The 16,390-nt window shown below is 35.8% G+C and overlaps 1 protein-coding gene across 3 annotated transcripts in view; it reads left to right on the top strand.

The window, feature by feature from the left end:
* Window positions 1–16,390, top strand: part of LOC126825412 (inactive phospholipase C-like protein 2) — a 369,332-nt gene that overhangs the window by 309,992 nt on the left and 42,950 nt on the right. For all 3 annotated transcript variants that reach the window (XM_056102008.1, XM_056102007.1, XM_056102009.1), the window contains exon 17: window positions 15,889–16,027. In XM_056102008.1, coding sequence (XP_055957983.1) covers window positions 15,889–16,027 — 139 coding nt within the window. The remainder of the gene's footprint in view (window positions 1–15,888; window positions 16,028–16,390) is intronic.

The raw sequence follows: 16,390 nt of genomic DNA, 5'->3' as shown, positions 1-16,390 counted from the left end.
CGGTTATACCTGACAAGGAGTAAGGTCACCTGTCTAACCTCATGGGTTTTCTATGGGTCCTCCAGTTTTCTCCCACTGCTAACAACCCCTACGCGCAAGCGAATTATTGAAATAAAATTAAACCATATGTTAGTCCCAAAATGACCTAGTTTGTGTCGAGTGGACCTTAAACCTCATTTCTCTCTCTCTCTCTCTCTCTCTCTCTCGCTAAATGGATATGAAGAATTCATTATGTTCCATTTCAGTGGAAACTAAATATTACTCATCAAACAGTCCACATTTCCTGTCAATCCCCATTTTATATATGCACACGATAGTGTTGTAAAAATATTCAGTAAACGTCTGAACTTTCTTCATAAATCAGATATATTCAGTGAAAATACATTTAACAAGGTATCAGTTTAATTCTATTTTTATACGCCCACATTGAAATGTGAATGTATATTGCCGTCGCCCCCCACTGTCCGTCCGTCTATCGTCCACAATTTCTTGTGAACGCTCTAGCGCCAAAAGTTATCATCCAATTGTTTTAAAATTGATATATGTTGTTTACATTAGTGAGATGAAGAAGCTTATTTAATTTCAATAATTTCCGTTTATTAAGTCTAGAGTTATGGCCCTTGTTTCACTTTATTGAACCTTGTGAACGCTCTAACTCCAAAAGTTATCATCCGATCTTTCTGAAATTTATGCGCATTATTTAGATTACTGAAACGAAGAAGCCTATTGAATTTCGGCAATTTCTGTTTATTACGTCTAGAGTTATGGCCCTCGTTTCACTTTATTGATCCTTGTGAACGCTCTCACGTCAAAAGTTATCATCTGATCTTTTTGAAATTTATATGCATTATTTAGATTACTGAAACGAAGAAACCTATTGAATTTCGGCAATTTCCGTTTATTACGTATAGAGTTATGGCCCTTGTTTCACTCTATTGATCCTTGTGAATGCTCTCACGTCAAAAGTTATCATCCGATCTTTCTGAAATGTATATGCATTATTTAGATTGCTGAAACGAAGAAGCATATTAAATTTCAGCAAATCCGGTTTATTACGTCTAGAGTTATGGCCCTTGTTTAACTTTATTGATCCTTGTGAACGCTCTAACGTTAAAAGTTATCATCCGATCTTTGTGAAATTTATATGCATTATTTAGATTAGTGAAACGCTGAAGCCTTTTGAATTTCAGCAATTTCCGTTTATTACATCTAGAGTTATGGCCCTTGTTTCACTTTATTGATCCTTATGAACGCTCTAACGCAAAAAGTTAACACCCGATCTTTGTGAAATTTATATGCATGATTTCAATTAGTAAAACGAAAAATCGTATTGAATTTCAGCAATTTACAATAATTACTTCTAGAGTTATTGCCCTTGTTTCACTTTGTTAAACCTTGTTAATGCTCGATTGATAAAAGTTATCATCCAATATGTATGAAATTTATATGCATCATTTAAATTTGTGAAACAGGTCTGTTGAATTTCAGCAATAATTTCTAGAGTTATGGCGATTGTGAACGTTTGAATGACAAAAGTGATCATGTGATCTGTATGAAATTTATATGTATTATTTAAATTAGTAAAACGAAAAAGCCTGTCAAATTTCAGCAATTTCTGTAGATTACTTCCAGAGTTGAGACCCTTGTTTCAGTTTGTAGAACCTGGTTAACCCTCAAATGACAAAATTTATAATCTGATCTGTATGGAACTGTCTTGTAAAGGCCCCCAATTACCTAAAAAGGAATAAATATGCGACAACCCTTGTCGACCGCTCGGACGATTTAGCTGCTGTGGGCGTATGTTTTGTTACCTGACAACCTATCTTTAAACATCAGCGGTTGTATTTAATTTTTATCCAAAAAGGATGTTGTTCATTTTAATAAATCTATATTATAAAAAATGCAAAGTTTAAAGTGTATGATTAAAGCAATTTTTACCCACAATTCTTACTCACACTGTAGTCAGCTTTAATGCATTTATATTTAATTTATTTAATAGCAAGGTGACATTATTATTAAATATCGCGATATTTAACTATATCGTTGAAAAAAAATGCCAATATTGATATCGTCCCTTTTTTGCAATATCATACAGCCCTACACTAGACCCAAGTCTTCGAAATCAAGCATGTGCAATATGTCTTATGGGAACAATAACAAAGAGTTTATCATTCCATAAATTTAGGCTATCCTAACATGTGACATCAGGTCAGTTTTAATAATGATAAAAAATGACGTGTCGTCTGCTAAACAGCACTGATAGTTTACTTTCATGCTGAAAGAGGTCACGTCACAGTGTTTAAAATTTACGTCGGTCCGTCGGCCCAGCCCCGATAAATAACTTGGCGGGCCGACATCTTTTTATTTTGAAGATGGTTGGTCCGCCCTGTGAGCCAACTGTTTTTGTCAGGAAAAATATGTGTCATGGATATTTTGTTCATGGTTCTATCAAATTCTACTTTGAAAATATTTATATTGTCCCTATTTATATCCGTTATATATTTCATCCAGATATTTAACTGTATTTCATTATCGGAAATGAAAATAAAATTGTCCACTGAAAGAAATCCATGTAGGAGTGAGGCTGTGCTTGCAAATATCAGCACGCTCCCAGAGTTCGGCAGAATATTATTTAACCATTTTGATCAAGTGTGGAATAGATGAGTGTGTGTTCCGATAGTATGCCTTACTGTTTTATTTGTCTTTATCCGATATTGAATACACATGCATAATCCGGCATATTATATTCCTTCAATTGTGAAAACCAAACGCGTGCTACTAAACTAGGTCAGTCCATCTACTGTACTGTCATGATTCCAAGAATAAAAATTCACATGATATAAATTCTTTGTCTTGTAAAAATGAAATTTAAAAAGCAGAGCTGAAAATTCCCTGAAAGCCTAACTACTGGTAACAATACAATTCCAGTGAGGAAAAAACGAGTTTCCTTTCCCCCCATTCTTTCTAAATCTCGTGATTTACTAGCAGACTTGATTATCAAGTCTATTTCTTTAATGACGATTTCACTACCGAAATGGAGACCCAAGTCTTCGAAAACAGGCACGTACAATATGTCATATATAGAAAGAATAACAAAGAGTTTATGGTTTCATAAATATGGACTATCCCAACGTGTGACATCAGGTCAGTTTAATAATGATAAAAAATGATGTGTCGTCTGCCAAACAGCAGTGATAGTTTACTTTCATTTTGAAAGAGGTCACAGTCTTTCATATCACAGTTCCACACATCATGATGAATGAAACGAATAGAATGATTGTTGCTTTAACATGTTTATTGAAATGTAAGACATTAATCTATGTCTGGAAGGACCTGAACGCCAGTTTTTTTCATTTCATTTAAATGAACAATATTTTCTGTTAATTCTCAGAGAGTGTAAAGGGCCATTTTAATCCGTAATCTTCAGATTTCTATGTGAATGGAATTTCAAGATATTATATTGTCAGTACTAGTAGACCTATATATAATCATTAAGATAATTACAACTACAAGTAAATATTTATTTATTACAGAAAAAATAAATATCAAGTCTGGGGTTAAATAGGGGTGGAATGATTTTTATCTTTCTATACACGAAGTATTAACTTAAAGTAGCTAAGTCTCTAACTCAATATCATCCAAAACCTTCAACATTGAAAACACGATTTATTTGTCAAATTAAATCAACATTCATGTTGTGATCTTACCGGAAAAAGATGGGCTTTTGATATCCAATATTTAAGACAAAATAAACATTTTACCATTGGTACACGAATCGTGTACCATAATGCGCTTCAGCCCCAGTTTCATCAAGAGTCTCGAGGGACGAGGCTTGACACATTGAGCCAAATCAAACGGCGTATGTAGACTGGAATAACTAGACGCTAGAAATTTGCACTGATTTGAAATTGGAGTAAAAACGGATACCATTGAATGTAAATCAGTTTATATACATTCATATTACAGTATTATATGTGTTGCGACCCACTTTTGTCAATTTCTAGGTCCCAAATGTTAGCGATTTAGCTCCTTTAAATCCTTCAAAAGTTAAAATTGTAATGTGTACAGTCAATCAATATTGAATACATATTTTAACTTTTAAACCTGTCCCAAATGGCTAGAACTTAGAAATAAAGGCATTTGGGGTGGGGTAGTGTACGTGTGTTTTGTTAATATTTATTGGGCCCACAACTCAATGTTAGGACCTACAACTTTCATGAATGGCGTCTACCAGCAGGTCCTATTGGCCTACGACTTTTCTTGACAAATTTTATACACTGGGTCACGATCTTTCATTTCACAGAACCACACGTCATGATGAATGAAACAAATCAAATGATTATTGCTATCGGAGAGCAAATTTAATAAGTTCATTGAAATGTAAGACATGTTAATCTGTGTTTTGTAAGAACTTAAAAGCCAGTTTCATTTCATTTCATTTATATGCACAATATTTTCTGTTAATTTTCGGAGAATGTGAAGGGCCATTTTAATCTTCAGATTTCTATGTGAATGGAATTTCGAGATACGTTGTCAGTACTATAAAGTAGACCTACATGTAATCACCAAGATTATTACAAGTGAATATTTATTTATTACAGAAAAAATAAATATCAAGTCTTGGGTGGAATTAATATTTTCTTTACATACACGAAGTATAAACATTAAATCTTTCAAAAGTTAAAATTGTAATGTGAACAGTCAGTCAATACTGAATACATATTTTAACTTTTAAACCTGTTCCAAATGGCTGTAGAAGACACCTACGGAACTTAGAAGTTCAAGAATGGGACGACAAATCAGAACCACGTTACCAACTCTTTCGAAAAATCTTAAACCAAGATGGCCGAATCTCCAGGATGTAAGACGAAGAGACAGTGAACGAAAGCAGTGTTCACAACGTAATATTAATAAACATTATTCAGCACGAAATCTCTCAGAACTGAAACCAGGTGACACAGTAGTTAGTAAATGGCAGAAACGTGGAACGCCAGGGACCATAGTTAGTAAATGTAATCAACCGAGATTGTACATGGTGAGAACCCGATTTGGATTATTTAGGCGAAATCGTCATCACCTATACCTCGCCAATTCCATTAAATTTCATGGTAATAATTCCGATGAAGACCCAACTGATTGGACTGATATACATGATCATGCATCTCACAAACCAAACATCGTTCAACAAGAACTTCCACCACCAGATCCAGTACAGCCATTACATCACTCAGGTCGCAAAATTATAAAGCCTTTGCGATATCGTTTACTTGAATATTATAGTTATTTGGTAAATAACGTTATTATTATGTTTCAGTTATAGGACACTTGAAGATATAGATACTATAGTAATTCTGTTCATAATTTAAGGTTTTGTTACTTTATCCTTTAACCCTTTCATTACTAGTGAGTTTTAAAATATACTATTCAAAAAAAGTAGGGGATATTTGATTTTTAAATGTCATTAAAGTCACCTAATGAAACTGACGAAGAAACAAATGACAAAATGAAATGAAGTTCACATTCATCGATTTATTCTGATGGTAAATAAAAAAATGGCAAACATTTTAGTTAAAAGAGTGACAAAGTCCCCGACTGTACTGTGATTGTCGCGACGGATGAAACCGTTAGGGTGTCAACATATTTTGCTTACATTGACTTGTTTAACTTTATATTAATGTACGAAGCTGTAGTTTTTAAGGGCTTATTGGTATTAACATGTATTCCACACAATTGAAAAAGGGCAATATACAAAAATAAACAATATTTTGTTGACTTTCTGAGTGCCATCATCAAATTCGAGCGGCGACTTCAATGGATTGGATTCATGTTATTTCTACTAGGTAAGTCTGTGGCATACATGTATACATGTATCTGCTAAGGAAGATATCCAGAAACATTCCAGGGAAAAAATGAGAAACACCATAGAGTTTATAAAACCATCTTTATACATGTACATTCAGTAAAAAGTAAAATAAATAGCGCCACCATTTGACACTAGTACGACCAAAAGAATAGTATTGGCGGAGCTGGTCACCCAAGTCTACTCCACCCATACATTTATTATAATTAATTATGCAGAGCGGTTTTAAAACATTTTCAATAGTTCCAGCTCTTGTTTTGCGTTGTACTGCAGACATTTCAGCATCACAGTTAGTAGACAGAATGTGCACAGTCTTTTTGTCCTGCCATGCTGTCGTGATCAAGTTGTTACTTTGCATGAATTTGGTACTGCCTTTAACAAGTTTATGAACATTTAATAGCAGATAGTATTTCCTATTGGACCGAATAGTACCACAGCAGTACGTCTTTTTATTCAAGAGTTCGATTGCTAAATCAACACTAGTGAAAAAATTATCAAAATAAACCAGGGGCGTGCTGGCAGGGAGTTTAGGAGGACGGTGTCCTCCCAGGCCCCCATTAAACAATAAGTCCACCCGTATAAGCGGGCCCCCCTGAGAGCTCTAAATTTCATGCGGAACCCCCTCAAAAAATTGAGAGTGCGCACGCGAAAAATCATACATACACAACGATTAGTAAAATATATTATGCTGACGTGCAAATGTCTGTCACCTTAAGGTGAAATGGTCTTTGATTAAAACAATCGGTGGTACTGATAGCATAATTGCATTTCCTGCATTTTTGTGTTAGTATCATGTCTCATAGAGACTAAAGATTCATACATGTATTCATGCCTCGATATGTATAAGATGCAATTTATTATTTGGATAGAAATACATTGTATTAGCATTATATTAAGCAGACCTGTCATGAGTGTCTTGTGTAGTACAGTAGTATGTCTTATAGTCAAAATAGCAGCATAAATTTGGAAAATATGATACCTAGATTTCTCCCAGAATACCCACCCAGACCCCCCTACCAGCGGCGCCCCTTCAGGCCTGGAACGCCCCTGAAATAAACATGTCGATACTCATATAACATGGTTTCCATAAGATCCATAACAACTTTGTGTCCAAGATTTTTTTCTTGCACTCCATCAAGACTTTTGCCAGTGTAAACATTGAAGGCATGAACATAATCGGTATCCGACGCAGCAGCGATCCAAACTTTTATACCTCTTTCATGGGCTTCATCGACATATACTGTACAAATCCAAGGCGTCCCTTATATTTAACCATGCCCTCATCAATGCTTATATTTTGTGGAGGATCATATTGTTCTCTAAACGATTTTTTGCACATGTCTATCAATGGTCGTACTTTATATAAACGATCAAAACCATCTTCTCCCTTAGCTGGCTGTTTAGAAGAATCAGTGAGATGCAAATCTCTTAGAATAGCAAAATATCTGTCGCGAGACATGCACTTCCTAATGAACTCACTATTCAACGAGGGGTCTGACGACCAATATTGTTTCAGGGATGGCAAAACAATCAACCCCATCAACATTGTAATACCTATAAAAGTTTTCAGTTCATCATCTGATATATTTACATTTTGGGATGAATAACGGTTTGTTTCCCAAAAAGTATTAGGAATCAACTGATTGAAATATGCGGAAGCTGGAGGCAACATGGAACCATCCCCGGCGTCATCAACTATGTCAATCCGACCTACATTTGGAAAATTTGTCGGTCCTTGTTTTGCTGAAAAACTTTTAGTAATTACCTTGCGAGTTATTTGACTCCATTCTAGATCTTCCCTATTTAAAACGTCCGCAAATTCATCATTTTCGCTGCTGGAACCTTCAGAAGAATCGTATTCCAGTTCTTGTTCAATTTCAATGTCACTTTCATCGCCAAAATTATCATCTAATTCACGGCCATTTATCACTTCCTTTTGCTTCAATTCGGCACATTCAACGTCATAAGAATCGAATTCATCAAAATCGCAGTCTGAATCCGATGACGCCATTCAAAAATTCAACAAAAAACCTTCATTTTTACACAAAAATCTCTGATAAAAAATTTTTCACGGAGGCCGCCATTTTGAATACTGCTATGTTTACAGTACACTCCAGTTGTCGTATGTCACGTGAGAGTTTTGTTATGAGTGAAAAATTACCGAGTTTTACCGACAGTCATTTCAGGAAACATCTGGCGATCCCGTACAGGACATTACGGGCGTATTCGGGCGCTTACGTAACGAGAGGGTTAAAGAGGGAGATGTTGCATAAATAAGTTCAGAAGTGACACTTATATGATAATGACTATTAATACAATATTGAGTATTGAAACAGACTATAGTTCTACCTTAATAAGTATTGCACATGTTCTTGTACAAAAACAGAGAGCTGTAAGCAGGTTAGACCAAGTTGTGTCGTAAGATTGTTTTACTTAATAAATATATTATATTATTGATAATAAGCCTACATTGATGAGTCTGTGTAATAATATTCACAGCATATTGATAGAACAGACGGTTCAACTAATTATTGAATAGTCGTGATAATTAAGCGGGACGCTTATAATTAAACACGTGTCGACAAACTAAACACTAGTTAATTAGACGCTTGTTAATCATAATTAAATTGGATACAAGTACAAATTGAACACTAGTAGCCGAAATTAACACTATTTACGCGAGATTAAGCAATACCAATCTTTCAGTGATACTAGCTGACGATGTTAAAAAACCCATAGACATATATTTCTTTCTATGATATAACCAATATCTTCCAGCGTGTGGTTCTCCCTCGCTTGTTATTGATTCAGGACGGGTTCTGGCACAGACAGTGGCTAGTTGTTTGGATGGTATAAAGAGACATTGTTTTAGAGCAATAAAAAAATATAGATCAGCAGTATGTATATATACTCTTCCAAAAAGTAGGGGATATTCAGAAACCATACAAAACTGCGGAAATGCACTGCTGTTTTTATTAGAGCTAACCAGTGTATGTATGTTAATAACAGGCCAACTGCCTACACATGAACATAAACAGTTCACATGGACGGCTTATCTGACGGCCCCATTTCACTCGCTAAGAGATACACTGTCAAAACTGAAAATGGACGTTTTTGATTTTTGTCCTAATAATGAGTAATTGCTCCACCAATCCTCAGACATGCAGCAATTCGTTGTGGCATGCTCCTAATCAACCGTCCAATCACGATTAGGGGCAATCTGACCCACTCCTATTGCAGTGCCACGGACAATTCTTGCAGTGTTGACGTTGACATCGACGAACACGTCTTCCGATCAAATTAAACGTAGCACACTATAGCAAAGATACGCTAAACAGTAAATCTTATGCAAGTCCATGACTATTTATCATATTACAACCTGCATAGGTATTTGCATTTCAATATCCCCTACTTTTTTATACGCCAACATTTTCATGTGGACGTATATTGTCGTCGCCCCCGTCTGTCCGTCCACAATTATTTGTGAACAGTCTACAGGTCACAATTTTTATCCGATTTCAATGAAACTTGAAATATAGGTTTATCACCCAAAGATCTCGGTTCCTTTCGATATTGGCATGTATAGGACTGTAACTTCATGGATTATGGCCCCTGATTGTACAAAAAATCACGTTTTTTGCTTGTGAACACTGTAGAGGTCACAATTTTTATCCGATTTGGTTTAAACTTGAAATGTATGCTTATAACCCAAAGATCTCGGTTCCTTTCGATATTCGTGCATGTCGGAACGTAACTTCCTGAATTATGGCCCCAGATTGTACAAAAAATCACGTTTTTAGCTTGACCCTATAGAGGTCATAAGTTTTATCTGATTTAAAAAACCGTATTATTATATCACCGTTACACCCTAAGAATGACCGAGTTCGAATTTCGTGAAAATCGGCCCAAAACTGACAGACAAAATGGCCGACGTTCGTTCTCAAATAAGTCACAATTTTTATCCGATTTTGTTGAAACTTGAAATGCAAGTTTATAACCTAAAGATCTTGGTTCCTTTCGATATCCGTGCATATCGGACCGTAACTTCCTTAATTATGGCCCCTGATTGTACGAAAAAATCGTGTTTTTAGCTTGTGGACTCTATAGAGGTCATAATTTTTATCCGATTTAAAAAAACGTATTATTATATCACCGTTACACCCTAAGGACGACTGAGTTCGAATTTCGTGAAAATTGTGGACCCTTTAGAGGTCACAATTTTTATCCGATTTTGTTGAAACTTGAAATGCAAGTTTATAACCTAAAGATCTTGGTTCCTTTCGATATCCGCGCATATCGGACCGTAACTTCCTGAATTATGGCCCCTGATTGTACGAAAAATCACATTTTTATTGTATCACCGTTACACCCTAAGGACGGCTGAGTTTGAATTTCATTAATATCAGCCCAAAAGCTGACAGACAAAATGGCCGCCCTTCGTTCTCAAATAGCGTAAAAATATGGTATATCAAGGTTGTGGCCCAAATAGAGGTCACAATTTTAATCCGATTTTGTTGAAACTTGAAATGTAAGTTTATAACCCAAAGATCTTGGTTCCTTTCGATATTCGCGCATATCGGACTGAAACTTCCTGAATTATGGCCCCTGATTGTTCGAAAAATCGCGTTTTAAGCTTGTGGACCCTATAGAGGTCATAATTTTTATCCGATTTAAAAAAACGTATTATTATATCACCGTTACACCCTAAGGACGGCTGAGTTCGAATTGCATGAAAATCGGCCCAAAACTGACAGACAAAATGGCCGCCCCTCGTTCTCAAATTGCGTAAAAATGTGGTATATCAAGGTTGTGGACCCTATAGAGGTCACAATTTTTATCCGATTTTGTTGAAACTTGAAATGTAAGTTTATAACCCAAAGATCTTGGTTCCTTTCGATATTTGCGCATATCGAATTGTAATTTCCTGAATTATGGCCCTTGATTGTAGGAAAAATCACTTTCGGTTTAGCTTGTTTTCTGTCCATCTCTCGAAAATGTGGGCGTATCCTGCCTGGCAGCCGCTGGTTTGAAGAGTATATTCTAAATAAAATTCTCCAAATCCTGCACTTGTCTTAAAAAAAAATTAACAAATGCTGTTTAACTTGTATTTGAAATAGTATTTGCAAACCATATCACGTTTGATGTTGTTTTCAATTTTTATATGCCCACATTTTCATGTGGCCGTATTATGCCGTCGCCCCTGTCCGTCCGTCCGTCCACAATTGTTTGTGGACACTCTACAGGTCACAATTCTTATCCGATTTTGACGAAACTTGAAATTACATATCGAATTGTAATTTCCTGAATTATGGCCTTTGATTGTAGGAAAAATCACTTTCTTGTTAGCTTGTTCTCTATCCATCTCTCGAAAATGTGGGCGTATCCTGCCTGGCAGCCGCTGGTAACACTTCACCAAACCATTCAACTTGACGAAGAGCTAGTTGTTTGTGTCAACATAATGATCCCGATCAGGTGCTCAATCGCCAAATTGAGTACAGGGTGGCGACATCAAACAACGTCATAATGATGGTTGCTAGGTAGAAGTATCAAAATTCTAAATTTGTTCGACGTAGGGATTTTTAGCTGTAGGAGGAAACTGGAGGACCCGGAGAAAACCCATGTGGTTGGACAGGCAAACCTACTCCTTGTCACATACAACCGGGGAATCGAAATCACGCCAGTTGACTCAATGACAGATCTTATGATACAACGCACACATGCTAACCATTCAGCCATATCCAACCTACCCCACCCCCCCTGAACAAAAAAATTAGTTGGATTATACATTGTCTTAATTTAGAAATTACTACATGTTAGAATTTTGAATTTAATATACCGCCATACAGGCATTTCCTACTCCCTACTCACATGACTCAAAGGACAAGTGTTATCAGAGTGTTTTGTAGGGTAGTAATCAGTGATGGGATTTCAAAAAATTTCATGTCGGACATTTTTTCCCGAAAATAAAGGGGCATAACTCTTACCGTAATTTAAGCAGACGTTTTCAAAACACAATTAAGAATCATGTGTCAACAAAATATATTCAAATTCATATGTAAAAAAAAAATTGGTGCACCTCGTTATATTTCATGTTTAAAACCCGTACGGTATTCAAATTTATGTCAATAATATTCCTACAAAATTACATGACATCGTAATACTATAGAATTGGCAGCGTGCCGACTGCTGCCGATCTGTTTCAAACTCCCCCAAAATTACCGTATTTTTCGGGTCATGCGTCGGTACATTTTTCAGCAAAGTCCGACATTCGTCTGATACTCCGTTTCGATTTATATACGGAAGGTAAAAAAATGACATCCCGAAATTTATTTGGCCGTAAACCGTAGTTAACAACGCCCTAATGAGCGAGTGTAACCAACTTCTAAATAATTGCATTCGACTGTAGCACGCGCTATCGTCTAAAACAATTAACTACTTACGTCATTCCAATCGAAATATTTGTCAACATTTCTTAGCGTGTTTATTTATTTATTTAAAGACATAAACCCCCTTCAAAATATGATCATAAATCCGACAATATGCTATCAAAATAGAATCTTTTCTCGAACATCAGGCGTATTGGATTCAGCACGTATACATCTCTTAATTTCACATGTCTCGCGAGATTTGTACTTTCATTTTAATTACTGAACTCTATAAGCGCCATGTGTGTGAAATATCTTTATTTAACTTCGGCTTCCACCGAAAATATATCACAGACAAGTTATCGGATACAATGTATGTTGATTTGAGGTGTTATATACTATCAGGATATGTGACATATATGACTAATTTCTACGTGTTATTGTCCGACACAAAGGAGATTAAAACGTGAGACAATGGAGAAATCACGGGTTAATCAGATTAAGTTTCTAATCACTCTTATTGGTTTGATATATCGTCCGACAAAGGAGAAGCAATGACTTCTGTTCAGGATTGATTTGATGACTTGTCCGATAAAGAATTAGTTCAGCCAATCAAGGCAGAATAGTAGTTAATCAAGGTAGGTGTGTAAGACGATATAACACGATAAATAGTCGATCACTTAATTACCTAATCAATCCAGCCCATTATCAACGATAATGGGGTTGCACGGTAGTTATACACTCAGTACACTATATTAATTTTGGAATTTGAATATTATTCACCATGTCTTGATGTCCGATTGGGCATATTCCCGGTCGGACAATTTTGGGCGTTTCGAAAAAAAATTCAGACAAGTCCGGAATATACATGTTAAATCCCATCACTGGTAGTAATATAAATCCACATCCTTGAAGAAAAGTTTGTGGTCACATACTGTAAACCGTGAATGAAAATGGCTGTTTCTTTTTCAAATTAAATTACGGATTTGAAATAATATCCTCCAAATTGTATTAACAGTACAGACATGTTTGTACTTTGATTGAACAAAGATGGTATTTATTCAAGTTTATTTAGTGTGTTTTATCCTGGAATCAACTAATAAGTATTTATAATTTTACATGCTACAAATTATAAAGAGGACAATTATTTGTTGTAATCTGCATGTTACAGTCCAGCAGAATTGTGCAAAACTTCATTAGGTATTAAATTGTGCGGTTTGTGGTAAAATCATCAAATTTGGCACAATGGTAGTATAAGTTATGATAGTAAACAATATTGGATGTAGACCCCATCGAAATATGTCCCACATTCCAATTTTATTTTAGAAATGTACATGACTGGTGCCAGAAAAATCAGTCAGAAGTCGCATTCATTTATTTTAACTATAGGCTATGTATGGCAGCCAGTGGTGAAATTATTGCTTTTCAGTTATCATCACCAAACAATAGTTTAAAATGTTTTCTTTCAAAATTCTAAATCATTTTTATGCACTCACATATTCATGTGGACATATACTTGAAATATAGGTTTATCTCCAAAAGATCTCGGTTGCTTTCGATATTGGCATGTATCGGACCGAAACTTCATGGATTATGGCCCCTAATTGTACGAAAAATCACGTTTTTAGCTTGTGGACCCTATAGAGGTCACAATTTTTATCTGATTTTGTTGAAACTTGTAATGTAAGTTTATAACCCAAAGATCTCGGATCCTTTCAATGTTCGCGCATATCGGATTGTAACTTCCTGAATTATGGCCCCTGATTGTACAAAAAATCCTGTTTTTGCCTTGTGGACCCTATAGAGGTCTTAATTTTTATCCGATTTAAATAAATGTTTAGTATATCACCGTTACACCCTAAGAATGGTCGAGTTTGAATTTCGTGAAAATCAGACCAAAACTGACAAACAAAATGGCCGCCCCTCGTACCCCCGAGCGATTTTTAAGTAATTTAACCACTACTAAACACGCACCTGTTTACCGCGTGCAACGGGCATCTATATTAGCCCCAGATCATGCTATTTCATCCATTAAGCGAGCACATCATAGTGAATCTCGGAGAATCACGTTCTCACTTGAGCGAACGAGACTGAACTGTCACTATTCTTGACACGATTTACTCGCTTGGCTTGAACTAACTATCACTAATTAACAAGTTTACTCACACCCCAAGCTGATAATTTTAACCATTAATCAATATTCTATTCATATCCAAGCCAATGATGATATATAAGAAAGAGTCTGAATTGATAAGACATTGTTTATCAATATGTCTAATATTACTACGCCTCGTAAAGTTCTTATACCTACTCGAAAAGTTTTGACACTTGAAGAACGTGTCGGGGGGTTGGATGGCTGAATGGTTAGCGTGCTGTATCATAAAGTCTGTCACTGAGTCGACTGGCGTGGTTTCGAATCCCCGGTTGTACGTGACAAGGAGTAGGGTCGCCTGTCCAACCTCGTGGGTTTTCTCCAGGTCCTCCGGTTTCCTCCCATCGCTAAAGACCCCTACGCGCACGCGAATTATTGAAATAAAATTAAACCATATGTTAGTCCCGAAATGACCTAGTTTGTGTCGAGTGGACGTTAAACCGCATTTTTCTCTCTCTCTCTCTCTCTCTCTTGAAGAACGTGTCAAAGTGATACAGTTATCAAATGAAGGTAAAAGTGGTCACGTAATCGCTAAAATAGTTGGGGGCCAGAGATCCAGTATTACTAAACAAACATGTATACGCGACTACCTTGAATTCGCGACTAGATTAAGCGTGCACAACATAGTGAATCTCGGAGAATCTCAGAGAATCACGTTCTCGCTTAAGCAAACGAGACTGAACTGTCACTGATCTTGACACGATTTACTCGCTTGGCTTGAACTAACTATCACTATTAACAAGTTTACTCACACCCCAAGCTGATAATTTTACCCATTAATCAATAGTCTATTCATATCCAAGCCAATGATGATATATAAGAAAGAGTCTGAATTGATAAGACATTGTTTATCAATATGTCTAATATTACTACGCCTCCTAAAGTTCTTACACCTACTCGAAAAGTTTTGACACTTGAAGAATGTGCCAAAGTGATACAGTTATCAAATGAAGGTAAAAGTATACACGACTACTTTGAATTCACAACTAGATAAAAAGTACATGTATTGTTATTGTTATACTACATGAATAAAAAAATATGTGCAATCTATATCTTTATTTTTTGTGGTAGGGGTTGGGCAATATTGGATACCTCTAGTCAAAGAGCACCTCCATTAAGCAAGCATTTTTAAATTTGCCTTGGGTGCTTGCTTAATACAAGTTCTACTGTAGCGTAAAAACATGGTATATCAAGGTTGTGGACCGTCTAGAGGTGACAATTTTCTTCAGATTTTGATGAAACTTGAAATGTAAGTTTACAACCCAAAGATCTTGATTCCTTTCGATATTTGCACATATCGAATCGTAACTTCCTGAATTATGGCCCCTGATTGTACGAAAAATCACTTTTTGTTTAACTTGTTCTCTATCCATCTATTGCAAAATGTGGGCGTATCCTGCCTGGCAGCCGCTGGTTAATTATTTGAACTCTAAATGCCTCAAAAACTGATTTTAATAAGGGATGTTGAATCATGCTAGTGTACTATTATGTGAGGTAATTTTGAATTACAGATAATAAGTGGCCAAAATTTCCCAAAGCCTAAAGGTTCTGCAGCCAAAGGAGATGTTACAGATCCATATATAAATATAGAAGTATTTGGCATACCAGCAGATTGTGCTGAAGAAAGAACCAGAACAATCGCTCATAATGGTAAATAGATGTTTATCAGCTACAATTCCTTCTATCATTCAATTCAATCATATATAATACATTTTAAGCACAGATGGCGAGATATTTTTCAAATATTCTAAATTGGGACTGGTGAGATGTTTTACTTAGTCATGTAATTTAAAAATAAACACATATAGTGTTGCCAGGTAATGAATACAAGCATTTTGAAGGCTTTCAAGCATTCATGAGCAATAACTATGCATAAATTGGGATTAGCCAAACAATCCCGTCAAGTTTCACAAAAAATTATTCCCAAAAACTTTTATCTGTTTCGCTGACAGGAGCATATAATAAACTTTGAATTAATTTACAGGTCATTCCATGTCAAGTGGGTCAATTTCA

The sequence above is a fragment of the Patella vulgata genome, chromosome 6 (genome assembly GCF_932274485.2).
Source record: "Patella vulgata chromosome 6, xgPatVulg1.2, whole genome shotgun sequence".
Lineage (NCBI taxonomy): Eukaryota > Metazoa > Mollusca > Gastropoda > Patellidae > Patella > Patella vulgata.
Note: the sequence above shows the minus strand (reverse complement) of the source record. Positions and strands in the feature narration are given on the sequence as shown.